This window comes from Nansenia antarctica (genome assembly GCF_963989245.1).
Source record: "Nansenia antarctica genome assembly, chromosome: 12".
Lineage (NCBI taxonomy): Eukaryota > Metazoa > Chordata > Actinopteri > Argentiniformes > Microstomatidae > Nansenia > Nansenia antarctica.
Genome location: NC_137682.1, coordinates 156,779 through 181,664, shown reverse-complemented (window position 1 = coordinate 181,664; position 24,886 = coordinate 156,779). Strand labels below are relative to the sequence as shown.

Here is a 24,886-nt window from a genome sequence, read left to right as displayed (position 1 = left end):
TAATTGGTGGAATCCATTCTTCCTTCCATCCACACAATATTGCCTGTGTCCCCAGCTGCTACACAACCCCAAAGCATAATGGATCCACCTCAATGCTTAACAGCTGGCAAGGTGTTCTTCTCTACAAATGCTTCACCCTTTTTTCTTCATTCAGAGAATCACTGACACGATCACTTGCATAGAGACAGACACAGGATCACTGACACAACAGACACACAATGACTCACAGAGAGACATATACAGTGGGGGGCAGAACACCTCTCGCTCAGAAATATTCTTCAGCCTTCTTTCATGCCCGGCATGTTTGAGATCCACCTCCATGCTTAACAGTTGGCACAGTGTTCTTCTCTACAAATGCTTCACCCTTTTTTCTCCAAACATACCTTCTTTGGATGTGGCCAAAAACGTTTGGTTCCGTCAGTCCAAAGCACATTGTTCCAATAGGCTTCAGGTTTCTCAAGGTTTTCTTTTGTATACTTCAGACACTTAATTTTGTGTTGAGGTCAAAGGAGTTTTTCTGGCAACTCTGCCATGTAGGTCTTTGTTGTTTAAGGTACACTGCATTGTTGTCCTGTGAACAACTAGACCGGTGTCTGCTGCTCTGTTTTGCAGTGATGTGTGGGTTCTTCTGAGGATTTCACACCAGATCTCGGCCATTCTATCTGAACATTTTCTTGGTCTTCCAGATCTTGCCTTGACTTCAGTTATTCCATTTATTTTCCATTTTCTGATGTTTCTGACAGTGGAAATGGGTAGCTTGAAATGTTGCGAGAGTTTTTTGTAGCCTTCTCCTTGATGGTGGAAGTGAACTATCTTGATTTTGACATCCTTGGACAACTGTTTAGAGGAACCCATGGTTTTTAACACCAGACACAACAGCCTCCTAGAAGGCATGGAGTTACTTCAGAATATATAGTTCAACCCTGGAATTATATTCACCTGACTCATTGAAGCCCTAACGAGTAAATCACCTGGGTCTGGGCCTTAGTAAGTATCTTCTCAAAAAGTAACAAAGAATAATCCAGAAGGATTCCCAAACTTTTGCGCAGGGCCCTTTTCCATTCTTATCATCTAAAAACTGTCATGTGGTGTCATGTTTAACTTTTAGCATTTAGCTTGTAGCATTTAGTGTTCAGGTTTGCCTTCAATGACTGGAGATTAAATGTAACAGACATTTAAACCACAGACAGAAGCTCATGTGTGAACTCAGACCACCACCACCACCATTCAAAACACCAGGGCGCAGTAACGGGTACTCCAACATGGACTTCTTTATTCAAATTCACAAGTACAGTAGAGTCATACCGTATGACAAACTTAACTATGTACAGTAGAGTCATACTGTATACATACTGTATGACAAACTTAAAACATCATCCCAGACAGACACACATGGATTACTGCATTACTGAAGGTCAGATAAGGTAAAAGTTTCTTTAGAATTTCCTGACAAACAAACAAAACTGTTTCTGAGCAATGAAAAAGTGAATACTAAAATAATAGTGACTTGACATTTGTTAACATTGTTGTACCCTTTTTTGCCTTTCTTACAAAATGTGAAATCTTCTGACCCAAGAGACAAATTTCAATGCAGCCTCAGAATATAAAATTGTCATGTCACACTGCCACCTGCTGGTAAGGAGACAGCATTACAACACCACACGCATCTCAGCAATGCCATGTTCCTCCAATAAAACCAGAAACAAACAATCATCATGATACAAAACAAAAATATGGATGATGGGAAAACATATAGAAGAGCAAAATCCAGAAAGCTGAGAGGTTTGGAAGGGTATATCGATGTGTGCATGTGCGTGTGTGTATGTGTGTGTGTGTGTGTGTGTGTGTGTGTGTGTGTGTGTGTGTGTGTACCTACGTACGTGTGCATTAGATATCTACAATATATGGTGTTGAAATATCCATATGAATATGTGTTCAGCAAGAGCAACTGTCCATATGCATGTATGTACTGTATGTTTGGATGTACAGTTCTACACATCATTTGTGTATATGTGTGTGCTCCAATAGGCTTAAGAGTCATCTCCATTGGCGCTATCTCCATCATCTTCTCCTTCCTCTTGTTCTCCCTCCTCCTCTTCATCATCATCATCATCCTCCCGTCCGCGACTTTTCACCTGCCGACAAAATACAATGAAGTATAAATACAGAAACATAATTAAACCCCAACTCAGAATCTGTGTTTCATCTCCTGAGATGATTGTATGTATATATATTAGATGATTTTATTTAACAAAAAACATATTTTATTTTATTTTATATTAATATTATTTCCGTTTTGTTCATAAATCTGATTTTTTTTTCCATGGCTAAAACCCAATATTGCAATTGTAAAGCACCTACAGGCCAGAATCCCTATCCGTTTGTATTGAGGGAGGCCAGGCCTCCCCCAGGAAAGTGGTTTCTCATAGAAGTCAATGTAATGCAATTTTTTTCATGGCAATATGTGATTGGCCAAATCACTGAAAATGGGTGGGCAAGGGAGGCCTGGCCTCACCATGCATTGAGTCCAGGGCTGAAAGATTGACATTTTGTTCGTCCAATCACATTAAGTCATTTTGAGAAATCGCCAGTCACTTCAGTCAAAGAAACACTCGCCATAGTGGCTACAATCAACTTGTCCTTTGCAGGACACGTCTAGAACACCCATCATGGCTATTATCCCTGAAAATAATAGCTCATTTGGCCAAATACTTTTGCTTAAAATTACCTCGGAAGTCGGCGAGATTCTGGCGCGATTTATACATCGAATAGATAGACAACATTTAGGATTTATTGAACAGTTTTATTTTTAATGTAGTCCATTTCGTTTTTCCAAAAATTGGCCTCCTCAATTCTGGAAGTCACCAGCCTCCACTGATATATATATGTATTATCTAGTAATTATCTAGTAACCTAAGCAGTAGGGACCAAAATATCACTGCTCAACATCAGAGTTTATTGGATTCTTTTGAATATCTTTTATTTTTTTCGGAAGGAAAGCATCAGAGGATATCTTGACTATTTTGTGTTAACTTTAAAAACATTTATTTTTTAAAATGCCGGTTAAGAGAGGACGCTGGCGTTGCTTGTTCGCCGCTGCTTCTCCGCCCAAAATCTAGGTGTAATTGCAGCACACAGAGTAGATTGTCCTACAAAGACACTAAGACTTAGATTTAGTCATCTAAAAATGTATTAGACCCCTATACTATTTTTTGTTTATTTTTATTTTTACTACTCGATCTTTTCAGTTTGTAAAGCGTCTTTGAGTGTCTAGAAAAGCACTATATAAGTCTAATGTATTATTATTATTATTATTATTATTATGCATTGACTGGCATGGAGTGGCATTGTGTCTTTGATACTGTTCCTCATTCCATTCCCTCATTACAATGAGCCCATCCTCCAATTTCTACTTCCACCAGCCTCCCCTTTGTGTCTCTCATGCTGCCGTACGTCTTTCCTCCTCAACTGCCTTTAATGTTCATTAACTAGATTTATTTCTGCTGTTCTTCCGTCCTTTCTTGCTCTCCATTACTCTACTCTGTATACTATCTAACCCTACCATCCTCTCTTCCTTTGTATACTATCTAACCCTACCAGCCTCTCTTCCTTTGTATACTATCTAACCCTACCATCCTCTCTTCCTTTGTATACTATCTAACCCTACCAGCCTCTCTTCCTTTGTATACTATCTAACCCTACCAGCCTCTCTTCCTTTGTATACTATCTAACCCTACCAGCCTCTCTTCCTTTGTATACTATCTAACCCTACCATCCTCTCTTCCTTTGTATACTATCTAACCCTACCAGCCTCTCTTCCTTTGTATACTATCTAACCCTACCATCCTCTCTTCCTTTGTATACTATCTAACCCTACCAGCCTCTCTTCCTTTGTATACTATCTAACCCTCTCTTCCTCTCTTCCTCTCCCCTCACCTCGTCCTCCTCCAGCAGATCTTCTCCCTCCTCCTCAGAGTCGTTGAGCTCCTCCCTCTCTCTCTCCCTCTTCAGGCTGTCCTCCTTCTTCCCGCTGCAGTGGAGGGGAGACACCTCCCCCGGCTCCGGCTTGGAACTCTTCATGTCTGGACAGAGAGAGAGAGAGAGAGAGACAGACAGAGAGAGAGAGAGAGAGAGAGAGACAGAGAGAGAGACAGAGAGAGAGAAAGAGAGAGAGAGACAGAGAGAGAGAAAGAGAGAGAGACAGAGAGACAGAGAGAGAGAGAGAGAGACAGAGAGAGAGACAGAGAGAGAGAAAGAGAAAGAGAGACAGAGAGAGACAGAGAGAGAGAGAGAGACATAGAGAGAGAGAGAGAGAGAGAGAAAATGGAAATCGGTAATGGTTCACACAGGAAATGTGGAATATTGCTCAAAATACATCAAGCGCTGATGACAAGTACACTTTCTTCACACGTGTTCATGAAAAGCCTAAATCATGGACAATCTACCCTACTAGACATAGTTATGTGGTTTTTCAACACCCTACCTGACTTCATAGTAAACACTTTTATCTCTGCTCCCTACCTGACTTCTTACTGTGGTCTTTCTCCATGCGATCCAGGCTCTCCAGCAGGTAATCCACCTTGTGTTTGATCTGGGTCAGCTCCTTCTTAATGGTCTGCAGGTCGTCTGTCTTCACTGGGGCGGGAGAGGGCAGAGTCAGGTCATCTGCCTTCACTAGGGTGGGAGAAGGGAGACACAGACAGAATATAGGAGTGGGACACCACATAGAAATACCCTAGATATGTGTATGACTTGACTGTGAATATAGATTTATATTATATGCATAGATGTGGCACAAGCACACGTTTCAGTAAGCTGATTTAATTGGAGTAAGGAGTCTGGTGTGTGTGTGTGTGTGTTTAGGGTTAGGGTTACTACTGACCGGCACGCGAGGTCCTCTGGCTGCTCTTGGAGGAGGAGGAGAAGCTGGTCTTGGTGCGTCTGCTCCCCCCGCCACTCACACTGACCCTCGGGCGCTTGGAGGGGATCACCGCCCGAGAGAGGGGGGGCGGGGGAGGGGGCACGCGGGACTGGTATGAGTACATCCTGAAACAGGAATACACACATACGTGAAATATGTAGGAAAACTAAGACATGACTGTTAATAATAAAACACACAACTGAGCTTGAACCTATAAGCACAGTAGAACAAACTGTCAAAGAGAAGCTCAGCCTACCTGTCATAATAATAACCAGCCTACCTGTCATAATAATAACCAGCCTACCTGTCATAATAATAACCAGCCTACCTGTCATAATAATAACCAGCCTACCTGTCATAGTAATCCCTCTGGAAGTCGTAGTCCAGATCAAACGAGGAACTGAGGAGAGAAGGAGAGAAGTAAAACAAATACTCCTTATTCACAGTCCAGATGTCATATACATATATATAAACACACACACATATACTGTATATATATATATGGGTTCAGTCACCTGTACATGTCCCCTGCAGAGCGTTTCACGGTCTTCGATCTGTGAGGCTTCGGTTCACCTGCCAGATTAATGTCTGAGAGAGAGAAATAGAACATGTTTAGAGCCGGGGAAGGCAAAGGGATGGGGGGGGAGGGGCAGATTTAAATTAACACCTGTCCTCACACAGATTACACTTCTCAAATATAATGAGAACAAGGAAAGGGTGACGGGGTGAGGGAGAGGAATATCTAGAGGATGAGTCCTCCCCTGCATCATCCTCCCATCCTCTCCTCCATCATCCTCCCATCCTCTCCTCCATCATCCTCCCATCCTCCCCTCCATCATCCTCCCATCCTCCCCTCCATCATCCTCCCATCCTCCCCTCCATCAACCTCCCATCCTCCCATCCATCATCGTCCCATCCTCTCCTCCATCATCCTCCCCTCCATAACCAAGTACAGGACCTCACCTAGCACCTGACCCACGATCATCCTCCCGTCCTCCCCTCCCACGGCCGTCCGGGCGTTCCTCTCGTTGGCGAACTGGACGAAGGCGAAGCCCTTGTGGACGGAGCAGCCCACGATCTTGCCGTACTTGCTGAAGATGGCCTCCACGTCGGCCTTGGTGACCAGCAGGGTGTTGAGGTTGCCGATAAAGACCCGCGAGTTAAGGGAGCGCAGGTCAGTCTTATTGGTCACGTTGCTGGCCATCAGGCTGCTGGTGGTGGGAGACCGGCTGGAGAGAGAGGAGGAGTGTAGGGGGGGCGGGGAGAGGGGAGACAGGGAGAGAGAGGAGGAGTGTAGGGGGGGGCGGGGAGAGGGGAGACAGGGAGAGAGAGGAGGAGTGTAGGGGGGGCGGGGAGAGGGGAGACAGGGAGAGAGAGGAGGAGTGTAGGGGGGAGAGGGGAGAGGGGAGACAGGGAGAGAGAGGAGGAGTGTAGGGGGGGGCGGGGAGAGGGGAGACAGGGAGAGAGAGGAGGAGTGTAGGGGGGAGAGGGGAGAGGGGAGACAGGGAGAGAGAGGAGGAGTGTAGGGGGGGGCGGGGAGAGGGGAGACAGAGAGAGAGAGGAGGAGTGTAGGGGGGGGCGGGGAGAGGGGAGACAGGGAGAGAGAGGAGGAGTGTAGGGGGGCGGGGAGAGGGGAGACAGGGAGAGAGAGGAGGAGTGTAGGGGGGGCGGGGAGAGAGAGGAGGAGTGTAGGGGGGGAGAGGGGAGACAGAGAGAGAGAGGAGGAGTGTAGGGGGGGGCGGGGAGAGGGGAGACAGGGAGAGAGAGGAGGAGTGTAGGGGGGGCGGGGAGAGGGGAGACAGGGAGAGAGAGGAGGAGTGTAGGGGGGAGAGGGGAGACAGGGAGAGAGAGGAGGAGTGTAGGGGGGGGGAGAGGGGAGACAGGGAGAGAGAGGAGGAGTGTAGGGGGGGGCGGGGAGAGGGGAGACAGGGAGAGAGAGGAGGAGTGTAGGGGGGAGAGGGGAGAGGGGAGACAGAGAGAGAGAGGAGGAGTGTAGGGGGGGGCGGGGAGAGGGGAGACAGGGAGAGAGAGGAGGAGTGTAGGGGGGGCGGGGAGAGGGGAGACAGGGAGAGAGAGGAGGAGTGTAGGGGGGGCGGGGAGAGGGGAGACAGGGAGAGAGAGGAGGAGTGTAGGGGGCGGGGAGAGGGGAGACAGGGAGAGAGAGGAGGAGTGTAGGGGGGGGCGGGGAGAAGGGAGACAGAGAGAGAGAGGAGGAGTGTAGGGGGGGGCGGGGAGAGGGGAGACAGGGAGACAGAGGAGGAGTGTAGGGGGGGGCGGGGAGAGGGGAGACAGGGAGAGAGAGGAGGAGTGTAGGGGGGGGCGGGGAGAGGGGAGACAGGGAGAGAGAGGAGGAGTGTAGGGGGGGGCGGGGAGAGGGGAGACAGGGAGAGAGAGGAGGAGTGTAGGGGGGGGCGGGGAGAGGGGAGACAGGGAGAGAGAGGAATATGCTGAGTGTGTGTCTAAACCTCTCTACCTGCTTGAGGATGCCTTACAAATCAACACATTAAGAGTGTGTGCTGGTAACTATGGAAACTGTCAAATACTGGGGGTTCACTTTGATATAAGGGATTGAAGGGATTGAGGGAAAGCAAAACAGATTGATCAGAGTAGCGTGTAGTTTATCATGAGTTGGGGTGATGTCTACTCAGTAGATCTATCTGAGGTATGCAACAATGCACTGTATGCTTATCCTGGGTTATGCAGATGTGATGATTATTTACCATAGTGGTTCATCAGCCCCTATTAAAGGCATTTCCGCTCTTAGTTTGTTGATTTTGTACATGGGAGGGTGGAGTGGGTATAGTCGTGTGTAGAGTTCTCTCTCTCTCTCTCTCTCACACACACACACACACACACACACACACAGCTTTCAACCTAATTTCAAGGTTTATAGGGGCCTCTATTTGAGGAGAGCATATTTGAGGGGTACACTTACTCCATACTGTCTGTACCCTGGCCGGTGGAGGTCTGCCTGCCTGTCTGATTCTGTAGGAGAGAAGAGTTATGGTCGTTATTGGTCCCCCTGAGCCTGAGCTCAGCGGTGCATTCTGGGAGTTGTAGTGTCTATGGTCAATAACACCGAGAACTAAATCCTCAAAATGGCAGTGCTGCCATTGACTCAGTGCTGCCCCCAAGAGGTACTTGAGGGAAAAAGTACCTCTGGGAAATGTCGGCTTGTGTGGAGGTAAAAACAGATACAGGATCTCCTGTAGGATGATGAATATCATTATGATGTTATACAATACACATATATATGTATACATATACAATACAAGGCATTTCATGACAGGAGCAAAGGTGCAGATTAATTGCATGTGTCAATAAAAACCAAAAGCTCCTAAGACCTACAGATGCACAAACAATACCACCTACAACTAATATGAGGAGCCTGGCTTGAAAGAGTAGACACAAAACATGTGTGGATAGAAGTATTGGTACACAAAGAAATTAGCATGTTATAATGTATGAGGTTGTGTGACTGGCAGGGTTGCCAGATGGGGCGGGGTTCCGCCGAATGGGCTACTGGATTTAGCGGTTATAGACTGGTTAGAATGTAAATTGTCAATCCCATCTGGCAACCCTGGTGACTGGTCAGGCTACTGTCTTTGGTTAAGTACTGTGACTGGACTATAGCCTAACCCTAACCCTAACCCGACACGTGAGGTCTAAAAGCCTGTTATATGTACTGTGTGATGACACCTGTCCAGAGTGTGTACAGCCTTATAAAACCAGCCCAATATCGCAAGCTCACATTCTGCTTGAGCAGACTAGAGCAGCGTTTCTCAACCTTTTTTCAGTCACGGCCTCACCTTCAAAAGTCGATAAAATCTCAAAGCACCCCAGTCTAAAATATAGCTATTCAAAAACGACACTGCATCACCCAGACAGCCCCATACACACACACACACACACACACACACACACACGCACACACACACACACACGCACACACTCACACTCAGCGGCTATTGATACAAATAAAAGTTGTATTATTATTATTGAGAGAGAGAGGAGGTGTGCATCAAAGGCATCAGGCACGTAACCGTGCTGTATAAACATGACACAGTGAATTTATGGAACACATTAATTTTCATATTCTCACATTTGATTGGAAACACCTATCCAGTCCATTCAACGTAAACACCGGGGATGCAGAGTTATTAAGTCAGAAAATGCGTCTCTCTCTCCCGCTGCGCGCATTACCTTGTCTGGATATATTAAATTAATTGCATGAAAACGAAACCGTGCTGCGTTATTTCCCCAACTTTCCAACCCTGCTGAGCTTCCCAAGTCGGACGAGAGAATAATGTCACCGAACAACCATATAGAACATATATATATATATATATATATATATATACATACAGAACAACCACCTCCACACGCTGCCCTGCCCGATCGGACCATTTTACATGTCATTGATTCGCCTTCCAATTGTCCAGTCAGACAGCGGGACCTTTGCTACCTCTTGTGCAGCTTGTGGGCCTAGCATGTGATTAACTATTGCTGTGCATGCTGGCCTAGCATGTGATTAACTATTGCTGTGCATGCTGGCCTAGCATGTTATCAGGGCTGCCAAGTTTCACCAAAAGTTTGGAGTGAGATTTTTTGGCGGTGGAGCGACCCAAAACTGTACTAAACCAGCACAAGAAATGAAAATAATTAACATTTTATAAAACAAGACAAAAATTCAGACAATATATCATATTTATGAAATCTTAATGAACAAATGCAGTAGCCTACAGACTCTAAAAGAAAATTGGGCCCCATCAACAGGACTCAGCCCCTTGGTCAGCAGCAGAAAGACCCTTGGTCGTCATCTTATATACAGTGCATTGCTCATAGATGGCTATCATGTTATACAGTACATACCAGGGTTTTTCCTGGGTCAGAATGAGGGCTTGGTGGTTGATCTTGTGCGCGCGTAGCGCGGCCACATTTTTTTTGAGGGACCCCCAATTGTTGTATTGTAAATTGCAATTACTATTTATTATTACTATTGTAGGAGCCAGATATGGTCCTGTGATACGTGTTGTAATTCACTGTGTGGGCATGGGGTGGCGCTGTCACAATACCTGAGGCAGGTATATAAGGTAGCACATTTGTCGTTGTTGTCGTCAGGTGTTGACCCCGGAAGGGCAAATAGGTTTGACCGCAAGGGCGCTAAGTTTGTTATTGTTATTGTTTGTACCAGTGATTAAGCCATTGATGGCACATAGTAACACAATAAATGTTTATTATGCAGCAAACCAACGACTACGGATCTTATATAACCAACAGCAACAGATCAAACTAGGACGCACGGAGCGTCAACCGGACAATCCGTCGGGTTAGCATCTCAGTAGCAAGTAGTAGACTATGCTCCTTTAACAATTATTATTAATGTACCTGGTTATGTTACAGTAGAGAAACAAATGCATTTAGTAAAGACTTACGCCATATTGGTGCAACCCAGTCCAGTAGGCTACCAGATACGATGTTGTAATGTATGCACATATTTTGCTACCACGGTTGCCAGACAGAATTGACAATGTCCAGCCCAACCGGTCTAAAAGCTGCCAAATCCACCCGTCCAGTGTGACCAAAAGTAGCCCAATCTGGCAACCCTGCTTGCTACGTTCTTGCAGCTCGCGTGAACACAGGTTCTTCCATCAGCGCTCGCCTGCCGCTTCGACTGCAGACTGAAGTTAACGCGCGTGCAGAAAGACGCCACGAAACTCATGTCCGGTAAAAACAAATTGTTATTTCTCGCCGTGAGAAATAGAGATGCGGCGTGAGAGCGTGAGAACTGGTTGAAATGCGTGTGTCTCACGGTGATTGCGTGAGACTTGGCAGCCCTGAATGTGATTAACTATTACTGTGCATGCTGGCCTAGCATGTGATTAACTATTGCTGTGCATGCTGGCCTAGCATGTGATTAACTATGACTGTGCATGCTGGCCTAGCATGTGATTAACTATTACTGTGCATGCTGGCCTAGCATGTGATTAACTATTACTGTGCATGCTGGCCTAGCATGTGATTAACTATTACTGTGCATGCTGGCAATATAACGGGCTCGGCTATAGTGTGTGGCTTCTTCGCCTTAGCAACAATTTGGGCTACGAGGTAACTAGCCTCCAATGCTTTATCAGAAACTTAACTAGCCTCCAATGCTTTATCAGAAACTTAGCTAGCCTCCAATGCTTTATCATAAACTTAGCTAGCCTCCCATGCTTTATCAGAAACTTAACTAGCCTCCCATGCTTTATCTGAAACTTAACTAGCCTCCCATGCTTTATCAGAAACTTAACTAGCCTCCAATGCTTTATCAGAAACTTAGCTAGCCTCCCATGCTTTATCAGAAACTTAACTAGCCTCCCATGCTTTATCTGAAACTTAACTAGCCTCCAATGCTTTATCAGAAACTTAACTAGCCTCCCATGCTTTATCAGAAACTTAACTAGCCTCCAACGCTTTATCAGAAACGTAACTAGCCTCCCATGCTTTATCAGAAACTTAACTAGCCTCCAACGCTTTATCTGAAACTTTAACTAGCCTCCAATGCTTTATCAGAAACTTAACTAGCCTCCAATGCTTTATCAGAAACTTAACTAGCCTCCAATGCTTTATCAGAAACTTAACTAGCCTCCAATGCTTTATCAGAAACTTAACTAGCCTCCAATGCTTTATCAGAAACTTAACTAGCCTCCAATGCTTTATCAGAAACTTAACTAGCCTCCAATGCTTTATCAGAAACTTAACTAGCCTCCCATGCTTTATCAGAAACTTAACTAGCCTCCAATGCTTTATCAGAAACTCAACTAGCCTCCAACGCTTTATCAGAAACTTAACTAGCCTCCCATGCTTTATCAGAAACTTAACTAGCCTCCAATGCTTTATCAGAAACTTAACTAGCCTCCAACGCTTTATCAGAAACTTAACTAGCCTCCAATGCTTTATCAGAAACTTTGGCGCACTTCATCATCACCTGTTCTGGACGGCTATGGTCCTTGCTGCCAGCTTGTGATGGTTTATGATCTGTGGTCAGGTCGTCATGTTCCATCATGCTGCTTGTTTGCTTGTTGTTCATTGTTGCTCTCGAAAATGTCGAAATGTCTTTGCGCGGGAAAAGAAAAAACAATGCAGGCTGCAGTGCAGACACACTGATATGGAGCTATTTTAGTGCCATCAGAAATTGAATTGTATTTGACAGATTTAATTGAATATGAGCACAAATTGAATTGTATTTAGAGAACTGAATTGTATTTTGAGAAAAAACGAATTGTATTTAGAGAAACTGAATGAAAATAATGAAAACTGAATTGAATACAATTCAATCTGTCGAATACAATTCAGTTTGTGCTCAGATTCAATTCAATCTGTCAAATACAATTCAGATCTGTCAAATACAATTCAATTTCTGATGGCACTAAAATAGCTCCATACGCTGACCTCACGCTGAACCCGGTGTTGACATTGTGACATGGGAAAGGGGCGCGAGACAGATTTTGATGATGTATTGCATTTATTTATTTATATAAATATTTATTTATTTATAGATTTATTCATTCATATGAACGTCAGAATATAGAATTATTTGACGGCACCCCTGAAGACGCCAGGCCACTCCCCCTAACTGTCTAAGCCCCTCCCACATGCCAGTGTGCCGCGGCGCCCCGGTTGAGAAACGCTGGACTAGAGTATGTAGTCATGGATCTCAAAGCCCTATATTGCTTTTTTAATTATTATTATTTCCTCCTTTCTTTATACTGTGTTTATGTATTAAATCCTTCATATTGCTTGGCTTGAATTGAAGGGTGAGGATAGGGTCAGGAAGTTTTCTTTGCAAGTATTTACAATAAGAACAAGTAAAATGGCTACCTTTTATACTCTGTGGTTGTGAGGCTTTGCATGCATTTCTGTGAACTCCTGTTTCATTATTTGAAGTGGATTTATTCCAGCGGCCTGTGTCAGAAGCTCGGCGTGGAGCAGAACGTGTTGAAATGTGGGCTGTAGTAAATCCAGCCAGAAACAGAAGGCATCTTGGCCCACATCCACATCTGATTATACAAGCAGACCTTTCTATCCGCAGGTCACATGGCCCAGGCAGGACACCAGGGGTTTAGGCTCAGGCCTCAGTGAGGTGAAATGTTCAGTATGTTGCAGATAGAAATATCATCTATAGAGTTGACATGACAGACACTCACATTCTGTAACACGGCCACTTGTTACTTAATGCATCTGTCTCTCTACGGTGGCCACACTATAATTGCGAATGACAGGGTCTGATGTCGAGTGTCTAACCAAAACTTAATGCACTCTTCAGTAAGTCATTTGGCAGGGTGGATCACTGGTTCCTGGGTGGCTGCCAGCAGCAACATCAGGAGCTTATTCGGGTCACAGAATAAGAATAATGACAGAATGGTTTGGTCAAAAGATATCGACATGGAAAATAGGCAATTATTACATTATTATTATTATTATTAAAATTAAATTTCAATCTGAAATGTTTAAGGTAGCTTTCCCCCTTCTGAACTACACAACGCAGCTGAAAGACAGATGGGTCATGTGACCAATCACAACGCAGGCTAAAAGACAGATGGGTCATGTGACCAATCAGATTAGAGAAGATGGGTGCAGCTGGGACTATTTGGGCCTGTGTTTAACCCTAACCCTCAGTGTTGTATCCGGGTTAGAGTTAGTGTTAGTTAGTGTTGTATCTGTATCCCGCGACGACATGCACTCATACCTGTCTGACCCTCATATCTGTCTGACTCTCATACCTGTCTGACTCTCATACCTGTCTGACTCTCATACCTGTCTGACCCTCATACCTGTCTGACTCTCATACCTGTCTGACCCTCATACCTGTCTGACTCTCATACCTGTCTGACTCTCATACCTGTCTGACCCTCATACCTGTCTGACTCTCATACCTGCCTGACTCTCATACCTGTCTGACTCTCATACCTGTCTGACTCTCATACCTGTCTGACTCTCATACCTGTCTGACTCTCATACCTGTCTGACTCTCATACCTGTCTGACTCTCATACCTGTCTGACTCTCATACCTGTCTGACTCTCATACCTGTCTGACCCTCATACCTGTCTGACCCTCATACCTGTCTGACTCTCATACCTGTCTGACTCTCATACCTGTCTGACTCTCATACCTGTCTGACCCTCATACCTGTCTGACCCTCATACCTGTCTGACCCTCATACCTGTCTGACTCTCATACCTGTCTGACTCTCATACCTGTCTGACTCTCATACCTGTTCAGGTATATCTGAAGTGTTTAACCCTCACCCTCAGTGTTGTATCTGAAGGTGACTCTAGGGGAGACTCTATCTGAAGGTGACTCTAGGGGAGACTCTATCTGAAGGTGACTCTAGGGGAGACGCCTCCCTTAGTGGAGGACAACTAAACCCAGAGGAGACGTTTGACTTCCCTGTCCTCACTGCATACCGTGTTGTTCTTGCTCTTGTGTTGATTAGGGTTAGGGTTATTGTGTGTATTTTGTATTTTACTCTGCTGATATTCAATGTGTTCTTTAGTCATTTCATTTATATGTACACAGGGTGCATCCAAAAAAGAGATCAGTGTCTTTTGCCTGGATAAATAAAGTCATAACTCTTTCCAAACATATTCTTTGGAGGTATTTTGACAAGGGAGCCACAGTGCATATATTTCATTGTTAGCCTTATTAGGTGCTTGATAGAATGAGCTTATCCTGTATTAATATTGCAGGTTAAACATGTAATACCCCCCACTAACAGCTGAGTCTTTTGGATATTAGTTCTTCTACATATATACATGATATACCCCAATGAATCATCATTAGAAGAGGATTATCACAAGGACGGGGTACAAGAGAGAGATGTTGATGCCACACTCAGCTAGGTGCATCATGTTTAGAGGGTCATTCAAGGCTTTCATTGGTGTATGAGGTGAGGTGTGTGTTTCAGTGTTTCAGTGTTTGTGCTTCAACTGTGAAGGAACTGCCAGGGTAGCACTCATGGGATAGATCTATAGACAGACCATTCTAGATCTCTCATAGATTCATTCTATCTTGCATAGATCTATAGACAGACCATTCTAGATCTCTCATAGATTCATTCTATCTTGCATAGATCTATAGACAGACCATTGCGAGTCACTTGTGCAAACAGTTCCAGGGCCCAGTATTTCAAAATGTTTAATCTGGATTAGAATGATCAGGATTATTTTTTACCATCCAGAATCAGACTGATCTATTGTACTCAGAACCAGCCATATGATCGGATCCTGCACAGGATCATTCTGATGAGTAGGTTAGGGTCTGATCCAGATTAAAAGAAATTCTGGGCTCTGGGCCCAGTCGTTCAAAAAGTTTAATCTGGATCAGAATGATCCCGGTTCTTTTTTGCTTTACATATCTGGCTGATTTTGAGTCGTAGACTAACTAACCCTAACCCTCTAAGAGGGGAAATCAGCCAGTTCGATCTGATCCTGGATCTGAGAAAAGAATCAGGATCATTCTGATCCAGATTAAATGTTTTGCACAACTGGGCCCTGGTGATTAGAGGATGTTGGAAGATTTAACTGATCATTGTGATTCTGTTACGGGTCCCTATGAGCCTCTGAAGAGTTCCTCTTCCCATACTGGGTTAGGGTCATTATGTAGCCTGGGTTAGGGTCATTATGTAGCCTGGGTTAGGGTCATTATGTAGCCTGGGTTAGGGTCATTATGTAGCCTGGGTTAGGGTCATTATGTAGCCTGGGTTAGGGTCATTATGTAGCCTGAGTTAGGGTCATTATGTAGCCTGAGTTAGGGTCATTATGTAGCCTGGGTTAGGGTCATTATGTAGCCTGGTGAACATTCAAACAAGTCAAATCATTCTTAATTAGTTTGTTCATATTTCAACAAATCCTTCTATATCTATAGACAGACCATGTTATTATCTATAGACAGACCATGTTATTATCTATAGACAGACCATGTTATTATCTATAGACAGACCATTGTGAGGTCACAGACCATTGTGAGGTCACTGAGGTGGGATGATGCAGTGAGCAGCTTCAGCTTCCCTTTAAGCAGGATAACCTTGGAAGTTGTCTGACCTCTACTCTGACATCATGGCTGTCACCTCAGCCAGAAAGGTGTGTGTGTGTGTGTGTGTGTGTGTGTGTGTGTGTGTGTGTGTCAAGAGGAGGAGAGCAAGCATCAATGGAATCACATTTAGAGCTCATCACTGAGACAGAGCTCATCACTGACACAGAATGAAGCCTTCCCTATGGGAACCCTAACCCTAACCCTATCCTTTCTTCAATGCAAAACATTGAAGGCGTGGAATGTAATTTAGCTAAGGCCTTATTATTAGCTAATTGCTTTCCATGAGTAGCATTGACTTTTAATCACAAAAACTGGGAATGAGGGTGCTCACTAGGGTGCAAACTAATCTTAACTACAAAAATGAAGAGCAGGCCTGGTGACCTATCACAACACACAGGGAGACTATTGTGTATGCTTTGGATATTGTCATAGGGGGAAAACAGGCTACTTCACAAAGGCAAAAAAGTACAAAATCTACACTGGATCTTTAAAAAATTATGCAAAAGTGGAGGTGGAAAAAAACATGGAGACCAACTTACGATTTGTCGCTGTTCAAAAAAGCTGCTTCAAAAACTATAGAGGGGGAAAACAAAAAAGTTAGATTAGAAAAATAAGGCCTTTAAATGTGATGAGCATAAAAGTAAAGCTTTTTCTGATCAAACTTCACCTCTATGTGGGACTACCAAACTACCTACCCCAACCCTCAAATAAATCAGAATGAACTAAGGGCTAGGGTTAGCCCTAACCCTAACCCTGACCCTAACCCTAACCCTAACACTTATCATTAGAGTTCAGATGGAGGCAACACTCAGTGTTCAGATGGTGCAGAGGCATATAAACTACTCATCCTCTCGCCTCCTTCTCAAGATGCATTGGAGGATTGGGGAGGAACCTCAGACCTTCTCCCTTGGTGGGGGGGGGGGGGGGGGGGCAAGGGAGAGCTGAACCAACCTGGCCTCGTCACACCCACAGCATAGCTGCTATAACAGTGCTGGAAAGGATCACAGGAAAATATCCTGCTGTTGGTTGGGATCGGCCCTGTAGTGTGTAAAGCCCCAAAGAGTTTATGTAGTTTTATTTAGTGATGTTTTGCACTATACAGTTCTATCTGCCACATTCTGAACATTGCGTTCGACTGAATACTCCTGGTCAAGCACTTGCATACGGTTTAATGCTGGTATAAAGGTGTAATGCTGGTATAAAGGTTTAATGCTGGTATAAAGGTTTAATGCTGGGATAAAGGTTTAATGCTGGTATAAAGGTGTAATGCTGATATAAAGGTTTAATGCTGGGATAAAGGTGTAATGCTGGTATAAAGGTGTAATGCTGGGATAAAGGTTTAATGCTGGGATAAAGGCAACAGGTGTATCCATAACGAAGGACTCATTAATGACCTCATCAAAACTAACAATTCTGATTAGAGGATGTGTGAAGTTTTAGCTGATCATTGTGATGTCATCATTGTGATCATTGTGATGTCATCATTGTGATCATTGTGATGTCATCATTGTGATCATTGTGATGTCATCATTGTGATCATTGTGATGTCATCATTGTGATCATTGTGATGTCATCATTGTGATCATTGTGATGTCATCATTGTGATCACCATTGTTATTATGTTCATGTAGAGAAGAGTTCCTCTATTACCCATAATGCATCCTACTGCTGGTGCAACATTAAAACAAGTCAGATCATTCTTAGTTAGTTTGTTCATATTTCAACAAATCATTCAGATTTAGTTAGTGTCCATAAACCAATAATAGGCTGATAGACCTTCTGTCTAGACTGTATATTACGGGTTCAAAAGCAAACAAGTAAGTTATGATTCATATCAGCAGACGTGTCAAAGATGCCATCCCCTTATTCACTTCATCAGCAGTTTAGTCTCAAGTGTGATGTTGCAGTGCACCACTCTACAAACTGTGGATGAAAGACCATATCCTACAATTGACGACTGATATAGATGATCTTATGGCACATTTCCGCCCTGACCTTAAGTCCAAGATGTTTGTGTTCCATCTCAGAGGATGGGCCTAGGAGGTCCTCTCAGAGGATGGGCCTAGGAGGTCCTCTGAGATAAAACACAAACATCTTGGACTTAAGGTCAGGGCGGAAATGTGCCATAACATCAGACACTGACTTGGGGCCAAGCGTATGTTTGGGGACCTCGCAGTTTACTTCTCCCTGCTTGCCCCAAGACCTCAAAACCACCTGGGTGAAGGAAACACAACTGAGAGGGAACCAGTCCTGATGCAAAAGCACCATTAGCGTTTTGAGGCTTTTAAGAAATTGGGCCCTGTCTGTTAACCAATGATCATGAAGGAAATGTGACGAGGGAACGAGGCCATTCGAACTAGGCCAAAACGCCTACATATCAAAGGTGATCGCAATTCATTGTTAATATGTAGGCTACATGTATCTATACTAAACGTAATCTAAAAGAGCATTTCTTTAAATAAAGGCAAATCACCACAAGCAGGAAAGAATGAGTTAGGCTAAGAGGCTTTGTGCAATTAGCTGTAGGCCTATGCACTTGAATAATGTTCAATAAAAACAGGTTATGGATGTATTCAGCAATCTGCAGAATAGTTTAATGATTATCAATATCAGCAAAAAATACAATGAGAAGAATGTCGCACATGGTGTTTATGTTCCTTTACACAAACAGAATGGTATTATATATATATTATTATTATATTTATGTTATATAAAACGCACTTTCATTCTTGATAAAAGAAAAAATCTTGCCTCAAAAATTACGTCATGCTCTCAAGCATTTACTGCAGAACTGCGAACCTCGAATATCACCAAAAACATCTTTAACATTCAACTTTAACTACACAACCCTAACCCTACACAGCTGTGCATGGAACAAAGGTTGAGAATAAAAAGCCTTTTAAAAACGTAATTCCAGATGGAAAAAAGACGAGCTAATAAATCATTTGTCCAGCATAGACTTGGATTGGAACCAATCTTCGACATTTCTTTCCTTAAAAATATGAAAATATGACCACAAACAAACAAACAATCTGCCCTTATGGACCCGTGGAAAAACGTTGAAAAGTCTTAAAGTCTTATTTGGAAAAACAAAGTAAAAATGTCTCTGTGGTTCACAGTTCGGTTACCCAGCAGGTAACACCCAGGCCCGCTGTAGACCCGACCCAGCACCCAGGGCTGCAGCAGCACCCGCATCACAAAATGACCGCCGCTAAGCAGCACAGATCAACCACGGTTAACCAGCCAGGAAAACGCATTAAAAATAAAAACAAAAAGTCCCAAAGATAGTTCAAAGTCAGAAAAAATAAAAATTAGAAAAATGCTCTCGATTCAAAATACTCACCAGGAGCTTAATACTAAAAATGAGTAAAATTCGACGTAGTTTTGAATGTCTTTTGATCCGTTTCCGATAGTGAACCAGTACCTGGAACCAGTTACCACGAAATGGCGTCGAGCGGCACACATTAGAGATGGTCACTCCTTATCCGGAATACTGATCTCTGATTGGACCCTTATCCGAAATACTGATCTCTCATTGGACCTACTCAATACTGATCTCTGATTGGACCTACTCAATACTGATCTCTCATTGGACCTCCTTATCCGGAATACTGATCTCTCATTGGACCTGCTCAACAGAAGATAGCGGCGTTCTCTTCGGGTATTGGTGGACACGACGCTCTTCACACCACGCCCCGCCCATTCACACCACGCCCCGCCTCAGGACAGGCGACTGAACATTCCTTCCCTGAAAAGCATAAAATAGTACGTCCGTCGCGCGCACGCACACACACACGCACGCACGCATCCACGCACACGCACGCACACACACACACACGCACACACGCGCGCGCGCACACACACACACACACACACACACACGCACACACCATTTAAACAATGACGTGCACACAGAATTAGAAAAAACTATGTTTAATTGCATGTTTAGTATCCTTACAAGAGACCAGGTATGATTTGAGAGAATGAATGAGTGTTTCATTTTATACACTGACAGAATTGAATTGAACTGATTTAGTGTCTGATAATCTCTAATGGATAAGATTGATTAGAATAGGGGTTAGTATCTGGAGCATTTTGTGTGCACAAAAAAATATTTTACAGCATGGGTGCAACATGTACAGACTTCAGATGTGATAACAGTATGATAACCACAAGCACAGTAAATACTGCCTAAAAGCCCTGCTATGACAGACAGACACAGGCTGGTCGGCTAGTGGACACATTCATTATGTCATTATGTCACCACTTCAGCTTCCCAGAGAGTGGACCTAAAATAAGCAAAGAAACAACACACTTAAAAAATATGTTGGCATGTTCAATGTAGGTATTTTGCTCATGTGTGTGTGTGTGTGTGTGTGTGTGTGTGTGTGTGTGTGTGTGTGTGTGTGTGTGTGTGCGCGTGTGTGTGTGTGTGTGTGTGTGTGTGTGTGTGTGAGTGCATGTGTGTGCGTGTGTGTATGCATGTATGTGTTCATCTCTATGTTTGTGACAAAGTACCTCTTATATTCTTCTTCTTACTACGGTGGCGTGGAAAGGTAAGATCCAGTCGGAAAGTTGTTTCAGGTGTCCTCAATACTTCCTCTAGTTTGGACTGATCCAAACTCTCCTGAGAAATGAGGACATCTTTATTGGTTGACAGTCGTTATCACAGCAGCAGGCGTTAACTACATACAACATTACATCCACATTTAAATGACACTGTTACTTACCACCAATTAAAAACAGTACATGGTCTTGTGACATTACATACATGTAAAAGCTATTTTCTTCCTGTCTCTGTCTCTGTCTCTGTGTGTCTCTGTCTCTGTCTCTGTCTCTGTGTGTGTCTGTGTGTGTGTCTGTCTGCCTGCCTGCCTGCGTGTCTGTCTGTCTGTCTGTCTGTCTCTCTTTCTCTCTGTCTACCTGAGAGAGTGTCTGGTGATGTTTCTGGTTGGGGGGAGGTGTGCTGCGGCGTTCTCCTTCTTTCTCTCTCCCCCTCTCTCTCTCCCTCTGCTGCAAGATGGAGAGGCGAATGGTCCTGTACTCTAGAGAGAAGTCACTGACCGTCTTGCAGAAATCCTCCGCGTTGGTCTCCCTCACCATTGTGCGAGAGTAACCCAGAAACAGGAGGAATGAGTGGAACCTGCATAGAGAGACAGAGAGAGAGAGAGAGAGAGAGAGAGAGAGAGAGAGAGAGAGACAGAGACTGAGAGAGAGATTTTATACAAATCTTTATAGCGATTTTTATACTGATGCATATCATCGTCTAATAGCAGTGGAGGCTGGTGGTAGAAATCGGAGAATGGTGAACACGTGGTTGATACCATTCCTTATTCCATTCCACCCTCATTCACCTCCACTGGCTCCCGGTCAAGTCCCGCATCATATACAAAATCCTCCTCCTCACCTACAAATCCCTTCACTCCTGCGCCCCCCTGTACCTAACTGACCTCCTCTCCCAACATACCCCTTCCCGGAACCTGCGGTCCACAGACATGGGCCTGCTGTCCACCCCCCGCACCAACCTACGGACCTTTGGGGACAGAGCCTTCAGCGTGGCTGCACCTACCCTCTGGAACTCCCTCCCCATAGTGATCCGCAACGCCCCCACCCTGGACTCCTTCAAATTAGCCCTCAAAACCCATCTGTTCTCCAAGGCATTTGGCCCCTAGTCACTGTTTCTGTTTTGCTTTGTTTGTTTTCTGTTTTGTCTGTCTGACCAGTCCCTTTAGAATTGTAAAGGCAAGGCGAGGCTAGTTTATTTGTATAGCACATTTCATACAACAGGGCATTTCAAAGTGCTTTACATACTGTACATTATTTAAAAATACAGCAAGAGGAGCATAAGAAAATAAAAATTACAATGAATAAAAGCAAATATAAGAAGTAAATAGATAAAACATTTAAAAAGACAATAGTTCATGGATAAAAGACATTGATAGAAGTGTTTGTGGCTAATTATAACTGGTGCAAAACATGAAGGTTTTTAGCTTAGATTTAAATATTTTAAGAGTTTGGGCCTGTTTGATTTCTTCAGGGAGTTTGTTCCAGGAGCATGCAGCAGCGTGACTGAAAGCTGCTGCACCGTGTTTTGTTTTTACTCTTGGAATTATTAGCTGATTAGTCTCAGCTGACCTTAGGGACCTTGCGGGAATATAGGGTGGGAGGAGATCTGATATGTATTTTGGTCCAAGACCATTTTGTGATTTGTATGTAAACCTCTCATTCTTGTTATGTTTTTCAGGTGATAGTAGGCTGATTTAGTTATCGAGTTTATGTGGCTGTTGAACTTTAGATCGGAGTCTAGAATTACACCAAGATTTCTGACCTGTTTTTTACTGTGAAGAGAGAGAGAATCAAGTTTTGCACTGACTTTCTTTTGTCAGTTGCACCGAATACAATTATCTCTGTTTTGTCCTTGTTTAGTTGGAGGAAGTTTTGTGTCATCCAGGCGTTTATTTGCTCAATGCAATTACAGAGATTGTCAATGGGACTATAGTCGTTCGGTGAGAGGGCTATGTAGATTTGAGTGTCATCCGCATAGTTGTGGTAGACAATTTGTTCTTTTTTATGATGTGTCCCAATGGAAGCATGTAGAGATTGAATAGAAGGGGGCCAAGGATTGAACAGAAGGGGGCCAAGGATTGACCCCACATGTCATTTTAATTTGGTCAGATACAAAGTTGCCAATGGAGACATAGTAGCTTCTGTCCTGTAGGTAGGATCTAACCCAGTTTAGGGCAGTGCCCGAAAAAAAAAAAAGCAAAAAAGGATGTAAAGCGTCCTTGGGTTTTATGAAAGGCGCTATAGAAATCAAAGTTAATAATAATAATAATAATACATTTTATTTGTAAAGCACTTTACATAAAGAATCTCAAAGTATTATGATTCAGTCACTACCTGTTGATAACTCGTCGATGGACAGCTCTCAGTACCTTCAGCCGCTCCTCACACTCCTTTAGGAATGTTGGTAACCTCTGGCGGAGGTTAGGGCTAGGGCTAGGGTTAGGGTTAGGGTTAGGGCCCTCCTGCAGCCCACCCTCTCCCCTTCCTCCCATTCTCTTTTTATCCTGCCGCTCCAGCAGGTGCAACTGCTCCCATGATGCTTTGCAAATGACCTCCAACTGGGTGAGGCTGGACTGAACCTGGGTGTAGTCGCACTAGTGGAGAGACAGAGATGCATTGAGAAGACAGGAGAGAGGAGACTGAAGTACACACACACACACACACACACACACACACACACCATCCATCCGTACCTTGCTGGCTCGGGTGACAGCTGTGATGTCAGAGTAGAGGTCAGATGACTGTGGGTAGAGCTGTAGCAGCAGAACACACACATGGTGCAGCACGGGCTGATGAGAGTGTGTGTCTCTGACCTGGGACAGCTTCCCCAAATAACTCAGCTCAAAGCCCCGGGCCTGAGAGTGTGTATGAGTGGGACAGAGAAAGAACGTTTAGCCATGGAAGCCAAGAAGAAATGTTAGAACTGGAGAGAGAGGGGAGTTCATATCGGTAGTACCTTGCATCCGTTGAGAAAGTTACCAATTGCTAGCACTGTGGCTAGGATGCATCTGAAGGTTTGATTGGCTGCAAGCTGTTCCATTGCAAGCTTCAAGTGAAAGAGAGGCTCAGCGATTTCCTGGCCACAAAAATGACATGACAGTAATGGATAAGCAGCAGATACTGTATAACTTGTGTGATGTAAACCGAAGCAACACTAGCAGCATTGCGACAACAGATGATTTGATCATTTTCATGACATATAACCTCTCTGGCCCAAATGCTCTACAGTAAAGTAATGCCATAGTAATGCTCTCACACTCCGAAATACCTCCTATTGACTGACTCTCACCCTTTCTAAGGTGTCATAGTCCAGCGCAAAGGCCCAGAGCTGGAACCTGGACTTCAAGTGTGGGATGTCCCCCAGAGTGAGGAGACAGAGCTCAGCCGGGGCCAGAGGGGAGTGGGGAGACTGGGCCAGGGCCTCCCTGATCAGACACAGCTCCTCCTCGCTGGGAACCAGGGTCTGGAGACGCTGTGTAGAGAGAGAGAGAGAGAGAGAGAGAGAGAGAGAGAGAGAGAAACAGACAGAGAGACGTTGCAGTCAAATTGGTCAATTTGGTTAATGAACGGTCAATTAGTGGTCGAGGTGTAAGTCAGAAGAGTACCTGTACGTCCTCTCTATCCAGCACACTGCTGTCCATGCTGTAGATAGCAGGAGGGAGGAGGTGGGTTGGGGGCAGGCTACTAAGGGCGATGGTAATGATGTTACTGCGCTTCACCCCCAACACTGATACAGAGGGCTGCTTCTGAGAGGGAGAGAGAGAAACAGAGAGAGATAGATAGAGAGTGGGGCGAGGTGTGGATGGCTTATAGCATACTCAATACACTCTTGCACATTTACAAAATAGCAAATTAACTATTGTGGTCTGACCACTGTGATTGAGCCTGATACATGTTATTGGTGGTGGACTTCTTCTACTTCTTCTGATTCTGATTCTGATGCATACATGCCACACACTTACTTGCCATCCCTTCACCAAACTGCAGATGGCGCCGTTGCCTTTGGTCTCAAACAGGAGCTCCAGCCTGTTGGTGTCCAGGTGCACCGGCTCCAGCCCGGCCCAGATGCTCTGCGGCCCGAAGCGGCTGACCCGGGGCAGGGGAGGCAGGCTGTAGAGCTCCCTCCAGTGGAGCTTCAGGGTACGACACCCAGGGGGTCTGCCCACAGGAGAGCCAGGGGGCAGGGGAGGGGCAGAGGGGGGCATAGGAGGTGGGATTGGAGGGGACCGGATACCTCCTGTTTTCTGATTGGTTGAATGTCCTCTGTCTTCATCGAGACTGTCCATTCCCAGGTCCTCCTCGTCCCAAAGGTCGGAGAAGT

At 44.5% G+C, this 24,886-nt stretch overlaps 1 protein-coding gene across 2 annotated transcripts; it reads right to left on the bottom strand.

The window, feature by feature from the left end:
- Window positions 1–1,273: 1,273 nt before the first annotated feature.
- Window positions 1,274–19,424, bottom strand: LOC308168473 (heterogeneous nuclear ribonucleoprotein C-like). Of its 2 annotated transcripts, none has more exons than XM_080543069.1 (10): window positions 19,343–19,424; window positions 16,539–16,572; window positions 7,857–7,906; window positions 5,885–6,150; window positions 5,437–5,509; window positions 5,274–5,321; window positions 4,883–5,046; window positions 4,522–4,674; window positions 3,937–4,082; window positions 1,274–2,135 (listed from the first exon to the last, which is right to left on the bottom strand). In XM_080543069.1, the coding sequence occupies exons 3-10, from the start codon at window positions 7,859–7,861 to the stop codon at window positions 2,031–2,033; spliced, it is 960 nt and encodes a 319-aa protein (XP_080399195.1). In that variant the 5' UTR covers window positions 7,862–7,906; window positions 16,539–16,572; window positions 19,343–19,424; the 3' UTR covers window positions 1,274–2,030. The 2 variants fall into 2 exon arrangements, with proteins under 2 accessions (XP_080399195.1, XP_080399196.1); XM_080543070.1 differs by having other exon boundaries at window positions 4,534–4,674.
- Between the last annotated feature and the right edge of the window lie 5,462 nt (window positions 19,425–24,886).

Coding starts and splice junctions, on each gene's coding strand:
- LOC308168473 (XM_080543069.1), bottom strand. Junction 4,675..4,882: donor CCAGAGGACCTCGCGTGCCG/GTCAGTAGTAAC, acceptor CTCCCACCCTAG/TGAAGGCAGATGACCTGACT. Junction 2,136..3,936: donor ATCTGCTGGAGGAGGACGAG/GTGAGGGGAGAG, acceptor TTTTGTCGGCAG/GTGAAAAGTCGCGGACGGGA.